Source organism: Hippopotamus amphibius, chromosome 9 (assembly GCF_030028045.1).
Source record: "Hippopotamus amphibius kiboko isolate mHipAmp2 chromosome 9, mHipAmp2.hap2, whole genome shotgun sequence".
Classification (NCBI taxonomy): Eukaryota; Metazoa; Chordata; class Mammalia; order Artiodactyla; family Hippopotamidae; genus Hippopotamus; species Hippopotamus amphibius.
The window spans coordinates 14,803,537-14,828,854 of NC_080194.1; the positions used below are offsets into that span (position 1 = coordinate 14,803,537).

Consider the following 25,318-nt stretch of genomic DNA (forward strand, 5'->3'; position numbering starts at 1 on the left):
CCCTATAGTCCTGATCTTACTCCATCAGGCTTTCACCTGTTTGGTCCCCTGAAAGCAGCCCTACGAGGATGAAGATTCACTTCTGATGAAGAAGTGAAGACAGCAGAGCACTTGTGACTCACAGCTCAGCTTAAAACATTTTTTTTAATGAGGGAACACGAAAGCTTGTTGACAGATGGACAAAGTGTATTGAAAAGCAAGGAGATTATGTCGAAAAATGATATATTTATCTTTTCTTAAAGTTAATTAAAATAAATTCTACAGCCAGCATGAGAATAATTTTTCACTCACCCTCGTAATTTCCTTAATACCAATAATACCCAATTTGTGTTCAAATATCACTAGTTCCCTCAAAAATGTCTGTTATTAAAGTTGGTTGGTTCATCAGGATCTAAACAAGGTTGATATGATTCTTTTTTTTTTAAGAACTTTTATTGAGATACAGTTAACAAACAATAAACAGCATATATTTAGAGCGTACAATTTGGTATTCCAGTCTCCCAATTCATTCCCCCCCAACCCTCCCCACTTTCCCCACTTGGTGTCCACATGTTTGTTTTCTACATCTGTGTCTCTGTTTCTGCCTTGCAAACTGGTTGATTTGTACCATTTTTCTATAGTCCACATGTATGTGTTAATGTACGATATTTGTTTTTCTCCTTCTGATTCACTTCACTCTGTATGACAGTCAAGGTTGATATGATTCTTTAGTCTCTTTTCATTTGTAACATTTCTCCTCTTTATTCTTTGTGCTATGTCATTTAACATGTTTCTCTACCTTCCCACATTTCTCACAAACTAGAAATTAGATCTAAAGATTTGATTACATTCAGTGTTTATTGTGAGAATGCTTGATAGATGGTCCTATGTTTATAATCCCTGTGGAATCACATAAGGAGCAACAATTTCTGGTTGTCTTATTTTAGTGACATATTAACATGTATCAGTGGTAGAGGTGATATCAGTCAGATTCATCTGCTATAAATTTCCCATCACCCTTTCATCTAATAATGACAAACATTATCTGGACAAACGTTATCTGGATCCATTATTTCATTATGGTTTGCGCTATGGTGATTTGCTAATTCTTTTATCCCATCTATATGTATTAGCTATGATTCTTCTATGAAGAAGAATTTTCTCTCATCATCTATTTGGATATCCTGAATTATAGCCCATTTAAGAAAGCAGGAAAAGTACATTTATTATTTTTCAGAGCAATAAGTTAGTGCCCTAGCAAGCAACAAAGGCGAATTATGAAATAATGAAGTTATAAAATTTTATTTTAGTATTAGGTACTCATGGATTTTTTTATATGTTCAATGTTTCAATCCTTTACTTTTTTATGCTCAGAGCGCCCCATCTTTGGCCAGTGGAATTCCCTTCAAGTTTGTTCCTTATGTCCTTTTGACATGCCCCACTTATCTTTGATAACTTCTTTGTTTTCAGGCAGGACAAGATATCACATTTTCATGGAATATTTTGGCCCCAGGCCTGAATGCTATAGGGATTTTAAAACATTAAAAATATTAACAAGCTCTTCTTCAACAGTTGAAAATTTTACATCCTTCTTTTTTCTCCTTAAATTTATTTCCACTCCATTTATTTTTTTTAAATTGAAGTGTAGTTTATTTACAATATTGTGTTAAATTCAAGTGTACAGCAAAGTGATTCAGTTATACGTATATATGTATGTGCCTGTAGTCTTTTTAAAATTCTTTTCCATTATAGTTTATTACAACAGGGGTCCCCAACCCTGGGCCATGGACCAGTACCAGTCAGCAGCCTGTTAGGAACCAGGCTGCACAGCAGGAAGTGAGTGGTGCACAAGCAGCTAAGCTTCATCTGCCACTCCCAATCGCTTGCATTACTACCTGAACCATTCCCCCGCCCCGTCCCCCCGACCCCGTTCGTGGAAAAATTGTCTTACAGAAAACCTGTCCCTGATGCCAAAAATGTTGGGGACTGCTGTATTACAAGGTATTGAATATAGTTCACTGTGCTATACAGTACATCCTGGTTGTTTATCTATCTACTCCTTTTCTTATCTTCTATGCTTGAAAGTCTTTTATTGGCTACTCTAAGATACAATAACAACAAATTTTTAAAATGTCCTATGACCACAAGGTTGTAAGTATTGGAAAATTTCCCCAGGATTTAATTTTTATTATAATTATTTTTAGTATACACTTAGTCAAAGCAGCATGAACATATTGCCGTTTTGATGTTCCTTAAATACAAAAAGTAGGAATTATTGGAAATGTAGATATTAATGATATAGATTAGTGGGGAACACGTAATTTCTTCATTAAAGGAATAGTGGCATTGTCTCTTGGTTTGAGGTCCTGGAATGGGCATAAAAGGAATGCCTTTCTTTTGTAAAATAACAGAATGGAGACTTTCCAAGGACAAATTATAGTTGGGACAAGCAGCTTCTTGGGCAGATGCATTTTAGGAAAGCATATATATGGAAGCCAAAGATCTGGAAATTGATTTGTTTAAAACTAGTGTTTACACTTGCATGCCCCTCGGAAAGTCTCCATGTACTGTTGGTTATTGGTACCCGGTGCTCTGACTTGGAGACCATCAAGCCCCTCCTCTTTAATAGCTGACACTTGATATCTACTGTGTTCTAAGCACGTCAACTTTAGGACGTGGCTACTATTCTTAACCCCATTTTATAGATGATGGAACTGATGCACAAAAAGGTTATGTGACTTGTCCAAAATGTCACAGCCAGTAGGTGGGCAGCAGAGATTTAAACCCAAACTCTCTGGCTCTAGTGTCCAGGCTCATAACCACTGTGAATTTGAATGCTTTTTTAAAAAACCAGTGTGATAGCAGATCTAGGAATATGAGAGCAGAACTCATATTCGTGTAAAATTGTTAACGGATGGGAAGCAAAGAAAAATAGTGGTTTTTTAGTGTGTCAGTGAATAAACTCTACATGTGTTAGCAAAACATAAGGCAGTGCCTTTTTCTGTACTCTGATAAAATACAATAGTATTTAATGTCAGTCAAATTAAAGTTAACACGTTTTTATTTCTTTAATTTCTAATTAACAATTAGTTCTCAATTAGTAATGTGCCATAATGTTATCTGAAAATCTATTGTAGTCTGCACATTCTACTTAACCTGTTAATACATTCTACTTTTAGTGAGGGTGACACTGTTTTCATAGGACCATTACAGAAGAAATATTGCACTTAATAATGGTAATGACTTCACACTTACATAACTCATTCTACCTAAAAGCATCCAGAAAGTGTTTTACATTAAGAAAAAAATAAAACTATAACCATCACTAAAATGATTACCTCTTTTGGTGAAGACCGGGATTGTAATCATTCATTAAGTAAAAAAAGTAAAGCTATTGCTATATTTTGAGAGATATTTTTGAGTAGTTCAGCACAAATTTTTTTATTTTTTAATAATTGGACTGTATAATAAACACATCAGGATACTCAAGGGATTTCATTCTGCAAGGTGATTTGCTCTCTAATCATATGATTTTCCTTGCTATACACAGCTGGATTTTTTAACTTATAAGGAGGAAGAACCTGATCTATAAAAGAACTGAACAGGCAATGGTTGTTGTGGAAGCTTCAGCCCTCCTGTTGTGAGACTTAAAGAGGGAGGGAGAGTGTGAAAGGCAACAGCCCTTGGTCTCCAGTTGGAAGACCAGAGGAGTGCCGGACAGAAAAAAGTACCTTCTCTTATTAAACTATGTAGAAAGAGATACCGTTTCTTACTTCGATGCTGTGATTCAGATTCACCTAACATTTAATGGATATCTACCATGTGGCAAGCACTATGCTGAACACTTTCACATTCACTGTTTTGTTTATTTACTCCTCATAACCATGTGGATAAGTAGTTTTGCAAATGAGAGAACTGAAGCTCAGAAAGGTAGTAAGACTCAAAGTCACAGAGCTAGAAAGTGGCAGAGAAAGACATGATCTTATTTGTTATTGGTATGTATTCCTCTGCAATACTTGTGAGTATAAGTTATAGTTCTTTTATTCTTTCATAAGCTTAACTAGCGGCAAGTCTAGAATCATACTCTTTGAGCTTCCTGTGTTGTAGATTATCTAAGAAGTTAATCATAGTTTAAAAAGAAAATCCTTCAGGTTCCCTCTCCCAGATGAGGAAACTGTTGGTCAGTTTGTCTCTTTGTGCTGTTGGTGTTACTATGGTTGCCATAGCTCCTTACTGACCCACATCAACACTACTGATCCCATTGCTTCTATCATCTGACTGGCTCTACTGGTCCATGCTTTGGGAAAGTCTTTCTGACTCTAGTTCTAGCTCAGCCTTGCAGGCTGACATGGTCTTTGAAAGAGGGGTATCAGGTTTCTCCATAGAAACAAAACCAACAGGATGTATGTGTGTGTATATATAAATGCACACACATTGACGAGTATATAATTATGCATACATTACTAGTATATCAATTATATATATTTATATATATATATATAGAGAGAGAGTGATTGATTGATCTTACGGAATTGTCTTATGTGAGTGGGGAAGCTTGGTGAGCCTAAAGGACCCAAAGACCCCAATTACTGGACTCTCAATTAAACTTAGATTACAAGCCATCCTAGTGTTCTTTCCATTTCTTAAGTCTAACCCAATATCATATATTTTAGGTTTTTGAAAGCAGCTTAGTTCAAGGAGTATCAGGAGTTTCAGGATTAGATTCAACTGCAAACAATAAAGACTGAAATTAATATTGTTTTGCACAAGCCAGAAATTTATTTCTAATAAAAGTCTGGAGGTAGGTAGTCCAGAGTTGGTATGGTACTCCACTTTGTCAGAGATTCAAACTGCTTCTATCTTCCCTGGGGCACAGCTTTCATTCCTAGCATCATAGCAAAGATAAAGATGACCAGTCTAGTGCCAGCCTTCATGTTTTCATTCTAGGTAGCAGAAAGGAGGGAAAAGAAAGACAGTTATTTCTTGCATAGATTATTACATCGATTATTCCATTGCATAGATTATTTCCACTAGTATTTGATTGGCCAGGCTTGTTTATATGGCCTTACCAAATTGTAAGGAAGACTAGAAGATAGTCTTTATTTTGGGCAGCCACATGTATCAGTTAATAATCAGGGATTCTGGTATTATAGAAGAAGGAAGGAATGGATAGAATGCATGTTGGCAGACAGCTGTTTATACCACAAAGAACTTACACAAATATGAGAAGGTAGTAATATATGGACAAATTAGGACACTGAAATTTTGTTGCATTTGATAGATTCTTAACAAAGCAGCCAAAATTACCTTTTTTTAAAAGTCATATAACTCCCCTGTTCCAAACACTCCATGGACTCTCTAATTCACTAAGAGTTCTGGAAGTGTCCTACAAGGCCCTATGTTATCTCCACCCCCTCACCCCCATTGCCTTTCTAACCTCATCTCAACTACATTTCTTCTTTTTCATGTATTCGTCTACCCCTGCTGTTCCTCATACCTGTCAAGTGTACGCCACCTCACAGTCTTCTTACGCTTTCCTAGGTATTGTATGGCTAATTTCCTTGCCTATTTCCAGTCTTTGTCCAGATATTACCACCTCAATGAAGTGTATGCTGACAAACCCATTTAAAACTGCAGTTTCCTCCACCTCCATCTGCCCAGACTGTTGGGCTGGCCAAAAAGTTCATTCATGTTTTTCTGTAAGATGTTATGTAAAGACCCAAATGAACTTTTTGGCCAATGTAATATCTTTCCTAATCAGTCTTTTTCCATAGCATTTATCATTTAACATCTTACAATGTATTTATTTCTAATGTTTGTTATTTATCATCTGCCTCCTCTAGAATGTAAGCTCCACAAGGGCATGATTTTTTCTGCTTTGCTCACCAAAAAATTCTGAATGCCTAGAACAGTGCCAAGTACATTGTAGGTGCTCAAGAAATAACCTGTGGATGAATGCAGGCATTTATTTCATATCAGAAAAAAGGCAAAAGTGGTATTTTTTATTACCTTACAAGTAATATTCTTCCCTTAGCTGTGATATGTCATGTTACCTTGGGACTCCTCCTTACCATAATGGGATAGTCAGACCTGAGACTTTGTAGCTATTTGTATCAGCACATGAATGGGGTGATTACACCCTGGAAAGGACCCTGTGACATATATTGACATCATTTCTTTTGAACATATTGTTTTGGTCTTAAGAAATTTTAGGTTGTCTGTGTGCATTACTCAAGATTTCTAGATTACAAATAGGAGAATCCAAACTCAAACTAGCTTAAACAAGCAAACAAAAAGGAGTCTGCTGGCTCACATATCCAGGAAACTTGAGAGATATGGTTGTTTTTAATAGTGAGGTTCAGGGATTCACATGTTGTCAACCAGAATCTCTCACTTTTTAATCTTTCTCCATCTCTCACTTTTTGTTTCATCTGTTTTTGCTTCATTCTCAGTGGTGGAAGTTTACATTGTTCTTAAAGCTAGCAGTCCTAGAGAACAGAGCACTACTTCACCTTCTCCATCTAAACTCTGATTTAGCAATCCCTGTGTCTGGGGAAGGTTACTTTGATTGTCTAGCCTTGGATACACTCACTTCCAAGAAAGCATGGCCATCTAATTCCCAGCAGAATCAAGAGGAGGGTAGCTTCCAAACAAAGAAGGAGAAAGGGGAAAAAAAAATTATTGTGCTGCACTTTTCAATAACATATTCTTCATGTTAAGTTTGTATAATTAGCAATGTTTTAGCAAACAGCAAAAATTAAAATACTTTGCAATAAGTTATCATTTTTTTCTTAAGTAGGATTATACTTATCAAAGACTTAGATTCATATTTTTGTCTTCCTTTAAGCTCTCATCTCTGTTCATTTCTTTCTTTCTTTTTTTATAAATTTACTTATTTATTTATTGGCTATGTTGGGTCTTCGTTGCTGCACACGGGCTTTTCCCTAGTTGTGGCAAGTGGGGGCTACCCTTCATTGTGGTGCGCAGGCTTCTTATTGCAGTGGCTTCTCTTGTTGCGGAGCATGGGCTCTAGGTGCACAGGCTTCAGTAGTTGCGGCACACGGGCTCGATAGTTGCGGCTCACAGGCTCTAGAGCACAGGCTCAATAATTGTGGCACATGGGCATAGTTGCTCCATGGCATGTGGGATCTTCCTGGATCAGGGATCAAACCCATGTCCTTGTATCGGCAGGCGGATTCTTAACCACTTAGCCACCAGGGAAGTCCCCGTTCATTTCTTTTTTTTTGGCTGCGTTGGGTCTTTGTTGCTGCACATGGGCTTTCTCTAGTTGCTGCAAGTGGGGGCCACTCTTTGTTGTGGTGTGCAGGCTTGTCATTGCAGTGGCTTCTCTCTTGTTGAGGAGCATGGGCTCTAGGCTTGTGGGCTTCAGTAGTTGCAGCACGTGGGCTCAGTAGTTGTGGTGCTTGGGCTTTGTTGCTCCGTGGCATGTGGGATCTCCCAGGACCAGGCTTCGAACCTGTGTCCCCTGCAGGCGGATTCTTAACCACTGCACCACCAGGGAAATCCCTCTGTTCATTTCTAATGAGATTTCACATTTAGCAGTGGCTACATGGTCTAGAGCATGATGAGAAGTAAATTGTGATTAATGCCCAGCCTCAATTAATAACCCAGGAGGATTTTACATTTTAAATTAAATAACATTCTTCCTCATTTTGAGCTGAAAATGACAGAATATCACAGAGCAGCGCTTTCTCAGTCTCCTTTATCACCCTTGACTAAAGCCGTAGAGGTATCACAGCGAAACAACCCTGAAGACAACTTCAGTGGGGATACCATTCACCCAGTTGACAAATATATTTTGAATGATGTACCAAGGTAAGAATATTATTTCAGCAGCTTAAACTGAATTCTGAAGGGCATAAAAGTGCTTAAAGAAGGTTGTCTATGTATATACTCTATATTTAGTAGAGATTATATAAAAAACAACTTGGAGATGTGATGAGCTACGAAGTTGTTGCCTGGATTAGAGCCCTTCCATTTTTGTTGTTGTTTTTGTTGTCTTTAATTTTATGGAAAGAAAAAGATAGATGATGCAATAAACACAAACTATTCCTGGAGTCTGACTTGGACAGGTAGAATAGTGATAATAACAGGAATGGCAAGGCAGATAATATTTGCTATATACCAGTCACCATGCTAAGTGCTTAACCTGCATTATATTTATTTAGTTCTCAAACACTGTGGGAGGAGTATAAGGCAGACAGTATTTTAAACATCTCCATTTTACATATGAGGAAATGAGAGGTTAATTAAGATCACACAGCTGGTAGTAGAGAAAGTACAATTTGAACCCAAATGGATCTAACTCCACAGCCAAAACTCTTAATTATTGTACTCTACTGCACTTCTCAGAAATACAAAGAAGAGGAGACAGATATTTTTCTTGTGTTTTTCCTCTCCTAGAAAGTGAAAAAACAAAAAATGTCTGTCAGGTATTGATAAAACTATTGGCTGGCTAAATGTGATGCCATAGTTTTTACAGTAAAAAAAAAAATGTAGACTGTGAAAGCACTGAAGAAAGTATTAGGGATTGTGTTAATCTCCTTGTAGAAATGCTAGGTCATATTTATGTCTTAGAACACTTTGTTTTTTCATATGTCACTATGCTTTAGGTAAACATGAAATCTAGACTTTAGCTAACCTTTGTTTTGCCTTATTCCTCTGAACTATGAGTGCATATTAGCAACATATGAAATCAACTGACATAGTGTGCTAACTATATGGCTGGATAAGTTTTAGAAAATCATTGCCCACTGGCTATATTGTAGAGACATAGTTCCTCCCAGCAAGACAATGGGAAAAAATTTCTAAATGTGAATTTTAAGTAGTCCTTCACACAAATGCCAATGCTAATATAATGTATATTTGCATATTTTTTGCCTTTAGAATTTATTTTTACCAATTTTCCTTTTCAAAATAGTACTATATTCAATTTTTATTCTATCTTTTGTGATATCTTTTGTGAAACTGTAATTTTATTTATTCAGTTTCTTTCTGCTTTTTTCTCATGCTCCTTCTTTGACTCTGAGTCTCTAACTGGTTTTTATTTGCCCTTTTTTTAACGCTTCAGTCTTTTTTTTCCTGTGACACTTTTCCTACCACCTGTTTTTATAGTATGTTTCAGTGTGCTTCTTCTATTTCTTTGTCTGGATCCTAACTTCTTTTCTGTCACTATTGTCTGTTACCATCAACTTTGATTATGATGTACCTAGAAAATGAAGTAACCCTCTTCTTGGCAGTTGAATAGAAAGTTAAAGACAATGCCCAGAGGTCTTATACTTTCATGAAAAAGAAAATGATGAGTTTCAACCTGAAAGGGGTCAAGTTCATAAAGGCTAATGGTAATCTAAGATCCATTGGTATTAATATGATTATCAGAGAGAGGCAATTTTCTCTATGAGTAAAGACATTTTCCCCCTGATTGAGGTTAAAACTTCTCTTGTCTGATCCTTTTTTTCCTTGCCATCTTTCTTCCACCATCTTTGTGATCTTTTTATGAGAAATAATTATTAAAATATAGTCAACTTGTTGTTCCTCTAATTATATTACAGATTGTGCTTCTCTTCACTAATTAACACATTGTGCATTTTACAAAATCTGCCTACATATATTAAATCCATTCTTTGCAGCCATACAGTGATGTCACTTTATTCTCATGTTATTATCTGTGGTATTAATTTACTTTTTATTGTATTTATATCATCCTTTTCTCTCTTTTCTGTGTCTTACAATGTTTTGCCTCTGTCTCTCTGTGTTAACCTTTGTAATAGAGTAAAAACTTCTGAGCCAGGAGCCTTCCCCCACAAAAGAAAACTAATCACCAAAGCGTGAGTTCAATATATTGTGCCAAAGAAGGTCTGATCGTCCCATTTTACGACTTACCACTAGGAGGTTAGATGACTGGAAAAGTCTAGCTTCATTCCAGCTTCATTCCTGTGGCTACTTCGAGGAAAACAACATAATGGGAAACTTTTCCTACCCAGCTCTGGTCTGATGTATTCCCAAGTGACCTGGAACAGGGTAACAGCCTTTGAGGCATGAAGCAGAATCAATTATTTATTGATGACAGGTTTCTAGGAGTAGTTCTGCTGTATTTATAAAAAGTATCTCTGAATGCTGAGGTGGAAGATTTCCAAATTAAAAATTAACAGAATGTTCTAAACAATTAATATCTCTTTCTATCCCACATATAAGATATTTCGTTTTTAATAATTTTTAGCTGATGATCGTCTAAGAATGTAATTTTTAAAATATCTATTTATTTATTTGGCTGTGCTGGGTTTTAGCCACAATACACAGGATCTTCATTGCGGCATGTAGGATCTTTAGTTGCAGCATGTGGGAGCTAGTTCCCTGACCAGGGATCGAACTCAGGCCCCCTGCATTGGGAGCATGGAGTCCTAGCCACTGGACCACCAGGGAAGTCCCTCATGATTTTCTTAATAAAATATTATAGTGTTTTGAGTTTTTTTTAAAATCCTGCTTGCAGCTGTGTGTAATACCAACTCTTTTAGTTCCCTAAGGGGACAAATTATTTTTAGTACCTTACGTTAAGACTTAAATCAGTTTTAAAAGTGAATTGCCAACAGCTTCTTATTATAGATTATCAGGGTTGCTTTTTCACAGACAAAGCTTTCTTTCACGGAGACTAACAGTGCCTAATCTATTCATTCACTGTTTTATGTCATTTTATTTATCTTGGCTTTTCTGAATTGGAATGAGTCTTAGACTCTTTTTGAAATACAAACGTTTGGTTATATCTCCTTTTCTAGGGACAGTTTAAGTTTAGTAATCTCATCATTCCAAAGATGAGCTGTCAGTTCCCACAACGGGAGGAGCAGCAGAAAGAAGTGAGGGGGACAGTGCAGCAGTGGTTAATGAAGCAAGACAGCGCCTCCACTGTTTTCAACCTCCATTGCCGCACAGATTACACTTTTCCTAATTCATAACTTTTCTTCAGATTTTTCCTTCAAGCCTTAAAAAAAAAAACTCTACAGATCCAAACATTAATATATTATTTACTTTAAAAATGTTAAAAGACTATATCGTTTCTTTTTTTGAAAATTTAAATTTCCTCTGGAAAATCCTTATATAACCTCCCCCAATTTTAGATTTAAGATGTACTCTATTTTTATCCCTGTGTACTTTTGCACAAGCAGAAGTAGTATTCTTCTTTCCCTTTTGGTGGAATGATTTATGCGCTGACCCTACACTCAGATGGGTCCTTTACAAATTTTATAAATTGTACTTCTTGTTTAGATTTCCTTCTACAAAAGTGAGCAAGTTCAATTTAAAAAACACTGAATGTCTCCTTTAGGGTATATGTGTAATTTGAATGTAATACATTAGTTATTTTTCAGTCATAGAGCTACAAATAAAAATTGGATTTATTATGTTTTATAAAATAATTGAAAATCGCTCTGCAATCAAGGTATCTTTACCAATACTTCTAGGTCAAACTAGAATTATATTTTCTGCTGGTGTTCAAAATAAAATTTTGGGGAAATGGTTCATATTTATTATTACCACTTCTATTATTCACTTTCCATGATGTTTAGATCACACTTTATCTAGCAATTGTAGAAAGTTATTTATATCTTTAGAGGTTATTTGTTTCATCAAATTGGGGGAAAGGCAGGATGATGATTAATGAAATCTTCGTGCTTTGTGTACTCCAGATTTTATACAAATTTCCATGCACCAAATGTATGTGAGGTTATTTCTTTTATCTGTTGCATCCAGTATTTTAAGCTGGTGATTTATTATTGAATGTACTTAGGGTCATTTTCCTTTGTGTTTACATTTCCTTATTTGTATTTATTCCAATTAGAGAGTTTAATTACCATTAAAATGGTAATAGGATAAAGACAAGTTTTACAAATGACAATATTAAAAAAAACATAACTCTTCAGGAAGGTTTAAATGCCATAAGAATATAAAGCGAGAAATATATGCTTGTCAAATATACAGTATAAATAAATAATTTAGATGAAAATGGTTGACTACATTTAACAAAGAGACTACCAAATAATGAGGGGCTAAAGAGTGGTTGTTAGATTTGATGTACTTCATTGTATATTGTAAGTAATTGCTATCCATAAAAATTCTATGGCTTCTGTATAAGAAAAGAGACATTTTGACAGGCAACACTGGTATGAAGCGACAGCAAGCACAAATCCTCAGCAACTGTCATCATCCTGCTATTGAATTCACATCCAAACTGTGTGATAACTTAGACCTGCATGGTTGTTATTGAGCCATGATCTGTCAAAGTAGCCACACTTCCTACTTATGAATAGAATTATTAGCCACATGCAGATTTCTGCCATAGAAATCTAAACTCACCAAGGATGCTTTGTGTTTCAAAAAACAGGAGAAAAAGCCTCGATGTCATTTTATGCTTATGCTGAAATTTCTGGTGAAGCATACCTGATTAAGTAAAAGTCAGATTTTTAAAAAATAAATTAGTTTATATTTAAGTCCATCATAAAATTAATTCAAAACTAGTAAAGATTTTGAATAAAATTAAAAGTAAAGCAAATGTGATTAGAAATCTAATTGTATGAGTTACGCTACTATTAGCAGACAGCAAGAAGAAACTCAACTGAAAGTGACTTTGAAAGTAACAGTCTACTAACTCATGTAACAGGAACTTCAGAGGCAGGGCAGTTCTGGGGTTAAATTTAGTTGTTCAGCAGGGTTATCAAAGAGCCTGGCTCTCTGTATCTTTCCCTTTGCCATCCTCAGAATATTGGCTAGATCCTTCAGTTTGACTCCTCCTACTTGCAAAGCTCATCACATGTTCACTCAACAATATCCAACTAAAGAAGACAGATATTTGATCATTTATATCTCTTTTAGTAGCGCAAAAAAACCTTTCTCCAGAAGACTTCTCCTCATTTCTCATTGGCCAAAATTGCTTATTTAACCTGCACAAGGCAAGAGTAATGGAATTACCATCACTGGCATTAGACCATTGAGTATATATCCACTGGAGTTGATCAAGGAATGCCTACCATGGGCATATAAAGAGGGTGAATATTCAAACAGAAGTTAGGCTTTTTAATCTAAGGAAAAATGGGGGAATGATTCTTAGATAAATAATCAACATTACATGACATAACTCTCAGATTTGGCTTTATTATATTTTGCTACTTAAATTATGTATGTTTCTTATCAATGGCATTCTTACGACACACTTTTGCAAGATGTTGTAATTATTCAAAGAATAATTCCTGCATGTCAATTGCTAGTTGAGTATCTCAGTGAAAAGAGATAAAACAAGGATCTTACCATTGCAGAGTAGAATATGAAATCATCTGGAATCACATAATAAATCAGAAAGCAAACATACCAATATGCAAAATAGTACATCAGTTCTTGCACAGGACCTGGGGGAGTGATTTCAAATAAGGAGTGACTAGGATCTAGTGGGGTTAACTCCTTGCATGTATCTTGCCAGCTTGAACAGTTTTGTTGAGATTTTCTCTGTGTCCCTAATCTCTGAGCTTATGATAACCCTCATGATGACCAAGGCTGTTCCTTCACAGTACTAATCATAGTCAGTAATTGTATATTTTATGCATGACGATGTGTATAACATTTGTCTTCCACTAGACAACTATTGTATTATGGAAGGAGTTTTAGCAAATGTAAGCACTGAGTTCAGATTAATATTTATTAAATACTTACTGATTGAAAGATGTATGGTAATGGGTAGAGATCAGCTGGGTGAACACCAGTGGCAAAAAGGCATACTTGTAAGAACTGTGGAAGGCAATGTGGTACAATTACAGCTAAGGGATATTACAGGGGGGCAATGAGCAGCACCAGTTGGTAGAAGTCCTTGAGTAAGAGAGTGGCGAGTATGACTTTATTAGGAGTTTTCCTCTAGTTGTTATAAAAAGCCACTAAGATTCACTAACACTATTAAAACAGAAGAAATGAGAAGAAAAATTGCTCTTGTCAAAATGAGAATCATACCTTTAAATCTTATCATGGTCTATTTATCTGCTTTTTCTATACTCCTCCCTGGGCATAATTTTATACTTTTAGACCTCATGTCTTTACTAAGTTGTTGCTTTGTGAAACTAAAATTGTAAATTAGATTTGATGGAAACCACAGGGAGTAAAACATAATTAGATATTAGCCTGAGGTATTAAGGGGGTTGTCAATTCCTAAGTGTTTAAGGTCTGTCCCTGATAATCTTTTTGATTATAATAGAAAGCCTATATATAGATGAGGTATAGTACTGTTTCAGGAAAGGATAAAAGCTTAGTTAGTCTCTTAATGTACCGTCCAGCTTTGTAATTCTGTGATTTATCATATCGATTGTATCATACGTAGAAAGATTCAATAACCTAAAATTTTATAGTTTTTAATTAACCAATAGTTTTTATTCATACCACTTTAAGGTTAAATTTTGATGTGTTTTACTTCACCTTCCTCTAAACACACATAAAATTCTTAAATATTTGCAGTTTGTACACATATAGACATACATAACCAAATTTGTTCTTTGTTCTTTTTTATGACCTAATTTCTAAAGAATTATTCAATTGCTAAAAGAAATAATCTTTTTTTCCAATAACTGACAATAAACTAACTCAGAAGTGATGTAGCTGATGCTTTTTAAAAGAAATATACCAGATAATGAAAACATTCATGCCTCTAAATGTTGAAACATCATAAGTTTTGTGATCGATTCTCAAATTATTCATAGTCTCAAAACCACATGGTGTTGATCTTATTTATTCTTTATGGAATCAATAAAATTATTCTTTTGTCAAAAAAAAATAAAGAAACATACCAGAACATTTACATCCAAATGAATACCTTCCGCCTTTAAAATATCTACTTTAGGAAGTAGTAATTTATTCTAATAATAATGCCACTTCTCAAAGCACTTTCTTGAGTTCCTCGTTGGATTTGCCATCAGAAACTGTGGTACATTCTTTTAAATAGTCTCAGTATTTAATGATGAAAAAATTTAATCTTAAGTAATTGCATTTGAATATTCCAAAAAATAAAATATCTGGATCTAAATTTGGTGTAAAAAATGGATAATCAAGACTGCATAATTGTATAGCTAGAGAATGGTAGGCAGAAATCTAATATGGTCCCCAAGATTTCCATCCCCTGGTATGTATGCCTGGTATAATTCCTTTCTCTTGTGTGTGGGTGAGATTGTGAATTTGATAGGATGTTACTCCCATGATTAGGTTACATTGTATGGCAAAGGAGATTTTTGCAGATGTAGTTAAGGTATATAATCAGTTGTCTTTGAGTCAGTCAAATGGGAGATTATCCTGGATGGGCTTGACCTAATCAGATCTACTCTTAAATGAGAGTTTGGAGATCAGAGACAGAAAAGTCAGAAAGGTGAGCTCCCCTGGCTTCAAAGAATAGTAACTATGAGTTCTTTAGCTATAAGGAACTAAATCCTGGCAAAAACGGAATGAGCTTGGAAGAAGACCCTGAGCATCAGATGACACTGCAGTCCCAGCTGACACCTTGATTTCAGCCTTATGAGGTCCTGAGCAGAGATCCGTGCTAAGCTTTGCCCAGACTTCTGACCTATGGAAACTGTGCTATAGTAAATAGGTGTTGGTTTAAGCCACTAAGTTTGTGGTAATCTGTCACACAGCAATAGAAAACTAATATAGGTAGATAGATAAATATTTCATAAAAGGGTGTATTTCTAAAGTAGTATGATTGATGTTCTTGTATCAACCTAATATATTGGCTTTTAGGTTTCAGGCTAGAAAAGAATGCTTTTTTCCAGTGGTAAAAATGATTTTTATCAATAATAAAAGAGTAAGTAATACAATGATGATTGGAATATTTGACAGAAATTGAGGGTCTAGCATTTTAGATGGTAGGAAAGGATCAATAAGATATAGTGATTCCAGCTATCAAACCTACCAGGGCACATGTGAATGTACAGGAAGTAAATACATTTTTATACAAAAAGGTAGCATAGAAGTCTTACTGAAGAAGGAACTTCTTGAAATCTGTGTATATATGAATTACAGATAAAATGAAATACAGTAGAGACATCATATACTTCAGGACAAGATAATAAGACAGACATAGAAAGCTTAAAAAGGAACTTCTGTGTTATAAAATTAGCCCAGGTTCTAGAATTTGGTAGAAAGCCTCCACAGTAACTGTAGACAAAATGAGGTTATTTTTTGGATAAAAGATCATTTCCTAAAACAATTGGTTTAGGAATCCACATGGAATTCCTAGTTAGGAATTTTCCAGTTGGGAAAAACAATGTCCAAGAAAACTGCTATACAACTTACCAAATTTTATAAGACAGCTGTAACAAAATGTAGATCTTAAAAGAAATATAAAATTTATGTAATTAGAAATTCTTAAGAAACACAGAGAGGACAGGATGCAAAGCCTCAAACCCATGTAAGCAGAATTTTGGAGCTGAGTTCCCTGCATAAAACCAGGAGCTGTGAAAGACAGATGTACCCATTCATGAAAAATGGAGTAAAAGAATATTGCTTACCAGCCAGAGGAAGCAGCAATAAATGTGTATGATATGTTCTAAGGTTCTTGCATTGTCTGGAAAGTAAAAAATTAGTCATTTATATTAAACTTTAATAAGACAGGTTCATATTGTACTATCTAGTGTTGCCATTAAAAATAAGATTAAACTAAGTGTGGCATATAATCTAATAGAAGGGGAAAATGTAACAATTTTTAAAGTATTATTTAATCCAAGAAAAAATAAGAAAAGGATAAAAAGGAACATAAAACAGGAAAAATAGAAAACAAAGCATCAGAGTGAAGGTAAATTCTCAATTAAAGGACAAAGACTGTCTTGGTGAAGGAGATAACTTTGTGAATATATATTAAACGCAAACAAGCTGAATTCTCAAAAGGCAAAAACTGTCTTTGGAAGGAAGGTAACTATGTAAAGATATATATAAATCTGGAGGAGGAGGGAAGTTCACTTTAGTAAATCTGAATGTCATGGGATTTTTAAGAAATTTTTGCAGAGGGGGCAAAAAGGGTCTTTTATAATAAAAAGGTAAGGAGAAACAAGAGAAAGAAAAAAAAACAGAGAGACTACAATTATGGTGACTTGAATATAATCTAGATATGAGAGCTTTATTGGCTCAAGAGCTATTGGTTCACCGCTGCTGATGTAGAGCTACCTGCTTGTCCACCTACCCATGACCCTCCTGTATTTTAAGCTCAGTTCCCCGTGTAGTAGTAATCTATTTTCCTAAACTTTTTTGAATAGGAACTTCAACTAATGGAAGATGAGGAAGTTTTAGGGTTAATGGAATAATATTATAGGATAATAGTTATGTATAGATATTGTGGAGCCAAACTACTTGGATTTGAGTCCTGTCTCTGACACCTGCCTGCTGTGTGACCTTTGGCAAGTTCTGTAAGCCCTCACTTTACTCATCTGTAAAAGGAGGAATATAATATAGGACTGTTGTAAGGATTAAATGTAAATATAAGTAAAATGCTTAGAACAGTGACTGCCACAATAAGCACTTTGTAGTCATTAACTATGAGGATTGTTACTGTTATTATCAATATGAAAGATGAGATATACTATTTATCCCTTGTTTGGCCTGTGAACTGGATTAGAGTCCCTATAATTGAGCGGGTAAGGGCTAAAAGGGCTGAAGAAACTATTCAAGGAAGACTTTTTGGGACTCTGCCTGCAACTTCAGCTGCTGCAGGGTCCAGGTGACTTAGTACAAAACGCAGTTAGAGAGGTGTCTCTTCTTCCCACCCCTGTGCTGAACTGTTCTGGCATTCCAAGCACTGGAATCTTGGGGAATACTACAAGGCAGCACCTTCACATGGACGTCATTGCTCTTGTGATGGCCAGTGGTGGCCGTGAGGTAGGAGACAAGACAGCTATGACTCTCACCAACAGATTTTTACAGGGACTTAGGAGGCGGTTTTAGGAATTTATACTGCACTACTGTAGGGACTCTTAGAAATAAATGGCGAGGATTTTGAGGGGGAATAAAGCCTTGTATTACGATGATGGGAAATCATGCTGGCAGTTATTTGCTCACTCTAAACATTTGCATCAAGGAGAACAGTCCTATCTTACAACCTGTATCCCTTTGTGCCAACATCGACAGCAAACTATTGAGCCAGATGGTCCAGAGATTGGACTTACAATTTCAATATTACATTCTTAATTTCTCTACGATTAGAAGTAAGTGGCTAATATTAAAATAATCAGAAGTATCAAAACAGCCTTTGAATAGTTGTGTTTTTTAACATTTTATCTTTTTAATATAAAATAAATTTTCCTGGAAAATACATTGTTAAACACATCTGGCAGTAATTTAAATTGTGTGATATATTTTAGTGAGGACTTTTTCAATCAATCAAATTTATAGAGTCTCTACTTATCTCAGTATAGGCCATGCAAGTCCCCTGCCAATTATATTTTCCTCTTTTGGGAGGCATCTGAGACCCATCTTACTGTAACTCCTCTGTACCTCATTATCCTGCTGTCCTGTCCCTAGTTTTTTGGCCACTGATGGGTACGTTCCCATCCACAGGTGTGCCAGTGGCTAATGAAGTTGCCCAGCTTGAGAGTTCTACCCAACAAGGGTATCCTATACTGGGTAGTGATGAAATTAAACTTTTGGGGGAATTGAATGTATCATACAGAAAGAGTCTGCAGTAAGTTGTATAGTATAGAAATGGGGAGACACATAGAGGAAGTTAGAAGAAGCCATGAGGGAAAAGGAGGAGAGTAGAGGTACATTAGGCAATAAGATGTAGAAAGGAAGCCGACAGACACAGAGGGAGAGATGAGGTTATTAAGTCAAAAAACAGTCTAGAGTTGTTCTTAAGTCACTAGTATATCCTGGAGAGCAATGAATGGTCTTCTAATTCTCTGTGTGCTCTACTGGAGTGGTTTTAACTCCTTTCTTAACTTTCTGTGTATCCTGTTGCAAGCTCCGTCACCTAAAACCCAAATGCCTGTTTATTCCTTGCAAACTGAATGATCCCGACACCCTCATTTCCAGCATTAATTTAACAAACCATGTGTGTGGGTTTAATTCCCACGTGAGAAAAGTTAGCTTTGCCAAGTTCTGTGATCATCCTCTCACACACACAATGACTAGGAAACACATCAGTTGTTATAAGAAAGAAGAGTTCCATAGTGTGTAAGAGCTAGTGCACACCTGTCATCAGTGTTGATAAAATAAATCAAAGCTGAAGACTAAAGATGGTGAAGCACTAGTGACTTTTTAACATGAAAAACTACCCTCTCTCCCCTTTAATATATAAATTGCTAGAGAAAAGTAGGTAATAAATACGTATATGGTAGAACCACATAGTTTAATTCTTTTTACCATTTACCAGGTAAATCTCATATAATTTATTGTCCTAACCCTACCAGAATTATGTGGAGTTGGGAGGGGTAGGGATAGATAGTTTCTCAAAAGGATGCAAGTGCTATTACCAGAATACAGGGGGAAGATATACCAGCAGACAAAAATAATACATAACCCTTAAAACGACTCAGTTGAAAAAAAGCAAAACATGCTTGACAAAATATTGCATTCCAGTAAAATCTGTGAAGACCATATAGCAATCTGAAAAATGGTTGTAAAACAGTGTTAAGTAAAAAGGGCGAAGTATTGAACTGAAGGTATGATGTGGTTGAAGCTTTGGAATCTGGAAAAATTAATAACCTTCTGCATTGTGACAACAGAATAATGGATTATTACATAAAATCATTAGTATGTTTGTGAAAATATTTGACAGTAAACAAATGCATTCATTAAAAAGAAAGATACCTCTGCATTTAGTAGAGAATTCCTTTTCTTTCTTTACATGAGAATTTGCTTTCCAAGTAACTGCGTATGGGCACCGGGAGCTGTTTATGAGATCTGCAGATCTCTCCTCCTGGCTGTTTACTGCTCTTCTCCCTGAAGAGCTTGGAGACCATTTGCAGCTCCATTGCTGCTGCTGCAGAAACACCACCACTGTGACATGACTGCTGCCACATGCCGTCAATATCTGAGCACCTCAGGTAGTTTGCAGGGAGGTCCCACCTCAGCCAGAGCTAAAGTCCAGTGATCCATTCAAGATGCTGTTTGCCACAGTTATAAATCTGGGTGGATCCTCGGAGTGCAGGGAAGGCCGTTCTTCTCCCCAGCACTATGCACCATCCAGGGCAGACTGGGACGGAAGCGTGTGAAGACAACAACGGCAACAATAACAAAACACAACTTCTTGGATCCCAGTGTTTGAGCTCCACTGACCCACAGTGTCTGCTCTCAGCCACAGGCAACCATTTACCCTGTGGCACATGACTGCCTTTCATTCTTTCAGATGAAATAATCAACCATTTTACACGTTTGTGGACATAAAGAAGACAGGCCAGGAGAAATAATTGTGATTAAATGAAATTTGTGGATGAGAAAAATGTGGAGGAGAGGCTGTTCCTGCCAAGCTTTCCACACTAAGCATATATGGTTTTGTAATTGTGTGGATGGAGAGGTTACATCACATTGTGTGTAAGGACAATTGAGGAACTAGCAAATTGGAAAGAGGCAGGTATGGTTTGCGTAAAAATAGCCCCAATTACAGTAATACATGGAAGCTAACTATGCTCTGCGCGTGAGCCTCTACCCACACCTCTCAGTGTTCTCAAATATGTTTAAGGTTGTTTCGTTTCTCTTGCTGGCAAACTCTACATTTTCCTTCTTTCTGACTTGGTATTTGCATAGATTTACATATCATCCCAGGTCATGTGGTCCCCTGTTCAAGTATTTAGTTCATCTAAATACTACTCTTTCAGCTTAAATACCAGGTAGGGTAATCAACTGTCCCAGTTTGTGTGAGACTAGGGGAATCTTTGAGATATGTGGCTTTTAGTGCCAAAGCCAGGACAGTCTTGAGCAAACCAGGATGAGTTATCATCTAACCCCAGGCCTTCCATAAAGCCTTGACCAACGCACAAAAGTTTGTCTTCAAGAAATTCTTTTTTGCACTTAAAGTTAATATACACCCAGAGTTCTAAGCAATTTATTTAACATATATTCTCTCTTTATTAGGGGATAATTTGCAAGTCTCCTGAGGGTAGGAGCCACATCTCTTTAATTTTTCTATTTCCTAATACTTAGCAGAGTGCTAGTGTTTAATAAATGAATGTAAGAATTTTAAAATGTTACTTAACATTTCAAGCATTATACAATTTTTCTTCTTTAGTTTAATTAAGTGATTAAGTTTAATGGTTATGAATGTGGGTTTTATTTTAGGACATCTTGGGTTCAATTTCCCACCTAGTCAACTACTGATTATGTGAGCATGGCAAGTTAATTAGGCTCTCTGAGCCACAAATTTTTAAATCTGTAAAATGGGGATAAAAACAGTACCCACTTCCCAGGGATATTGTAGGGACTAAGCAAAATACTGGCCAAGTGTGTAGTGTTTTGTCTAGCACATAACACACAATTAGTTATTATGTGGTAGTTCATAAGTGATTACACATCAATTCCCTGTATTCTTCCTTGCATTGTTTCTTTCAGAGAGTTTATGTCATCCCAGGCAAAAGCAGTTATTAAAACTACTGAAGATTATTTGCAGCCCCAGTTTGGCCCCAACAGACTTTTGCATTCAGCAGCAGTATCACAAGGGTCAAGACTTCAAGATTGCTCCACACATCAAACAGCATCAGATCATAGCCATGATGAAATATCAGACCCAGATAGCTACGAATCAAACAGTAAAAACAATTCTTGTTTTATATCAGCATCCAAGAGAAACAGACCTGTCAGTGCTCCAGTGGGTCAACTGAGGTAATCAAAGCTGTTCTCTGTTCTTTTTAACTGATTGTGGAAGCTTTTTCCTTTGAGCAAAATTTATAATGACTCAGTTGACTATTTCAAACATTAAAATGTAACACATCTCTAGGGTTTTGTTTCTGCTTTGGTTTTGTTTACTTTTTTCTTTGAAAGCACCTGAGTAGAATGTTGCTAATTACACTTGTGGAAATCATGAGATACACTTGAACCTGGATAATATGAAACTCTGAAAGGAATATTTGAAGCAGAATCAGGCTAAGACCATGAAATACCTTGGTTTACCAGATATTTGCTTAAAAGTAGAAATGCATACTTTTGATATTTAACCAATATTTGAAATAAAATCAAATTGAAATGAACTTATAAAACCATTTTGTGTATATGTTTTCACATCAAGATTGTTATAAACCGTTAACCTAAAAGTCTATGGATAGAAGAAAATGTTGATAAAAATAAAAATCAAACTAAGAAACTGATATTCACATTGTTTTCATATGTTCGAATAGGTGGATATATTGTGGTTTTAATTTATCTCACAGTTTTACTTTAAAATGTTTACTTTGCTACTGTGGCATTAGGAACTAACAGGGTTAGTTAGAGAACTCTTAAGTAAAAAGTATGACATGTTAGTTATTTGCCATGTACTTTTACTGAGAAAAATAATATGGTTTGATACTGGTTTTGACTGAAAACAAAGCTTAGAAATATTCTCTTACTGCCCCTAAGCAAGTTGAAATGAAAGCAATAAAACTGACTTCAGAATGAAAAGTTTAGTATCATGTATTTGAATTTCAAATCTTTTAAAAAAAATCAAAGAACTTTGATAAACATGAAAACTGAAGGGAAAATCTTAGCCGTTTACTGCTTCATGAAGTTAAGGCCATATTACTATTTTTTTGCTTTCTCTTGGAATATAGTATATATATATATAATTTTTAAAAATGAATGTTGTGATGTTTTATAGTAAAATGATTTAAATGGTTTATTCTGAGATATGTGTTTTACATAAACAGTTTTGGCACTTGTACTAAATTTTTCAAAGTATTTATATATGGACAGTTTTATCCTATAAAAAGGATTTTTGGGTTTTTTGTTTGTTTGTTTGTTTGACTAATACTTAGGAACAATTGTTAGTGCTTATATCTGTAGAAAATATCCAGGATAATATTTACTTAAATATTTTTAGTAATTAACATGCACTAATTGTGTGTTTTTTTCTTCAGAGTTGCAGAGTTCTCTTCTTTAAAATTTAAGTTGGACCAGCATTGGCATAGATTGTCTCAAAGACACAAACTTCAACCCAGAGTGATTAGAGTAACAGCTTACAAAAATGGATCTAGAACAGTCTTTGCCAAAGTTACTGTACCAACCATCACCTTGGTAACTAGTGTCCAAAGTTTTCAGTGCTTTATTTCTTCCCTTATTCTCTTTATATATAAAAAGTGAGAAAGATGACATTTATTGTTTAAAATTTTTCTTTTTAGTAATCTGAATCTGTAAATTGCTTATAAGCATATACACAGACCTCACAGGCATGTCATTCCTTTTTTATCAATATATAAATAGTATATTTAATTAAACAGATATAATAGCTTTATATCTTATAGCATTATTAAAATGATGGAATTCAAGGACTAGAATTAGCGAATCAAATATTCTCGGTGTTGTGATTAACCTATTTGTATATTTTCAACTACTACAAAATAACCATATATATTGGTGGAGTTATTGAGTTACTTGGCAAGTGCCTCAGTGGGTTTCTATTTTGATCATCGCATCTTTTGTTTAGTGGAACCGTGTTACGTTCTTTGTTGTCAACCCCTTTCTCTTACCTCTTGCTTTCTGTTAGTTGCTGGAGGAGTGCACGGAAAAGCTGAATCTGAACATGGCCGCACGACGAGTGTTCTTGGCAGACGGCACTGAAGCCCTCGAACCTGAAGACATACCCCGTGAAGCTGACGTTTATGTTTCAATGGGAGAGCCCTTTTTAGATCCATTCAAAAAAATAAAAGGTAAAAAAGAAAAAAAGAATACCCTACCCCCCCCCACAGTAAATTGCTTAAGGGGTGCAATTAAAAAATGATTTTCATCCTGTCTTTTTTGCATGGTTTAACAAAACTAATGTTTACGCATTTACAGCTCAGTAAGAGGATAATGTGCTTAATGAAAGAAAAATCCACTGACAGCCACGTTTATTGCCCTTCATTAGCATTGGTGCTTAATTTAATATAGATCTGAATAGACATTAGGGAGCCTGCAGGAGGTTAAATGGTGAAAATATAATAAATTAAATCAGAGATTATTGAATTTACTGTTTAGTTTCTGTGACACTCAACAGACAGAATTCATTAGACTTATTCTCTCAGAAAATAGTTCAAAGTTTCAAGTATCATTTATTCATTTACACTCTTGGTCTTTTTTCAGATGGCATTAACATAGTTTTGAAAATGTGGCCAGTAATGAACATATAATTCTTACATGTGATTTTCCTAATAAAATTTTTCGTAAGATAAATGCTACAGCTTAACTTTTAACCTTGAAATGTATATATATATATATTTACACATATATAACTTATACAAAATATGTTACAATAAATTATATTTGCAAAATATGAGTATGTATATTTTAGACATACTTGTAGGTAAGGTCTTTTTAAAAAGTCCATTGTTTCTAACATTTCAGAAATGTGGAGATTTTCTAAAATAAAAAACAACATTTTTTTCTTCAGTGGGAAAGAATATGTTTTAAGAGAGAAATAAAAGTACCACTATCTAAGAATATTCTTCCAAGCATGTCATATACAGGGTCTGTTATCGAGTGCTGTATATGGTAATTATCTTTAAATGACATAAGAACTTTGCCATACAAATTCAGTGTACTTAACTGCTCTGTTCCCCTCTGCTTTTTATACCTTATTAGAAGTATTTTTTTTTTTCTGCAACTGCTGTAAAGCCGGTGAACCAAAGGCAAGTCTAGGCAGTAATTGCATAAGTAGAAGAAAAGTAATTCTGGAGTTCATTACAGATGAAGTGATGAAAATTCTTCCTCTAATAATGTTATTACATAAAATGATACTAGGATTTCTCTCTCTTTAAGAATACTTCATCATCAGGAAATAATTTCTTGAATTCAGTAGAAAGTTCAAGGTAATTTGGTCCTTGTAAAGAAACTTGTTGCTGCAGTACTCAGTGAAAATTACCTGTGCAGTAGACCCATATATTTTTCAAATTTTGCTTTAACTTTAAAATATGGCTGCCTTTATTTTGTATTCATTGATTCATCTACTTGTATAAAAGCGTGAGTCTTTGTGGGTAAATGTTTCTGTGACTTTTTTCTATTCAGATATATATGTAATAAATGCTTCCTTAAGATCCTGGATTATTTTTATTAACCAGAAGTACTTGCCTTTCTTATGATGATGGTCTTTTAGAAGAGATATATAAAAATTATTTATAGCGAAGCTTCTTAGAAAATCTGGACACATATGCCT

At 35.2% G+C, this 25,318-nt stretch overlaps 2 protein-coding genes across 2 annotated transcripts in view; one reads left to right on the forward strand and one right to left on the reverse strand.

Moving 5' to 3' along the window:
- Positions 1-25,318, reverse strand: part of DNAJC24 (DnaJ heat shock protein family (Hsp40) member C24) — a 111,930-nt gene that overhangs the window by 81,056 nt on the left and 5,556 nt on the right. The window lies entirely within an intron of this gene.
- Positions 7,664-25,318, forward strand: part of DCDC1 (doublecortin domain containing 1) — a 398,871-nt gene continuing 381,216 nt past the window's right edge. The window contains exons 1-4 of the mRNA XM_057748255.1: positions 7,664-7,815; positions 21,550-21,819; positions 23,049-23,205; positions 23,675-23,837. Coding sequence (XP_057604238.1) covers positions 7,664-7,815; positions 21,550-21,819; positions 23,049-23,205; positions 23,675-23,837 — 742 coding nt within the window. The remainder of the gene's footprint in view (positions 7,816-21,549; positions 21,820-23,048; positions 23,206-23,674; positions 23,838-25,318) is intronic.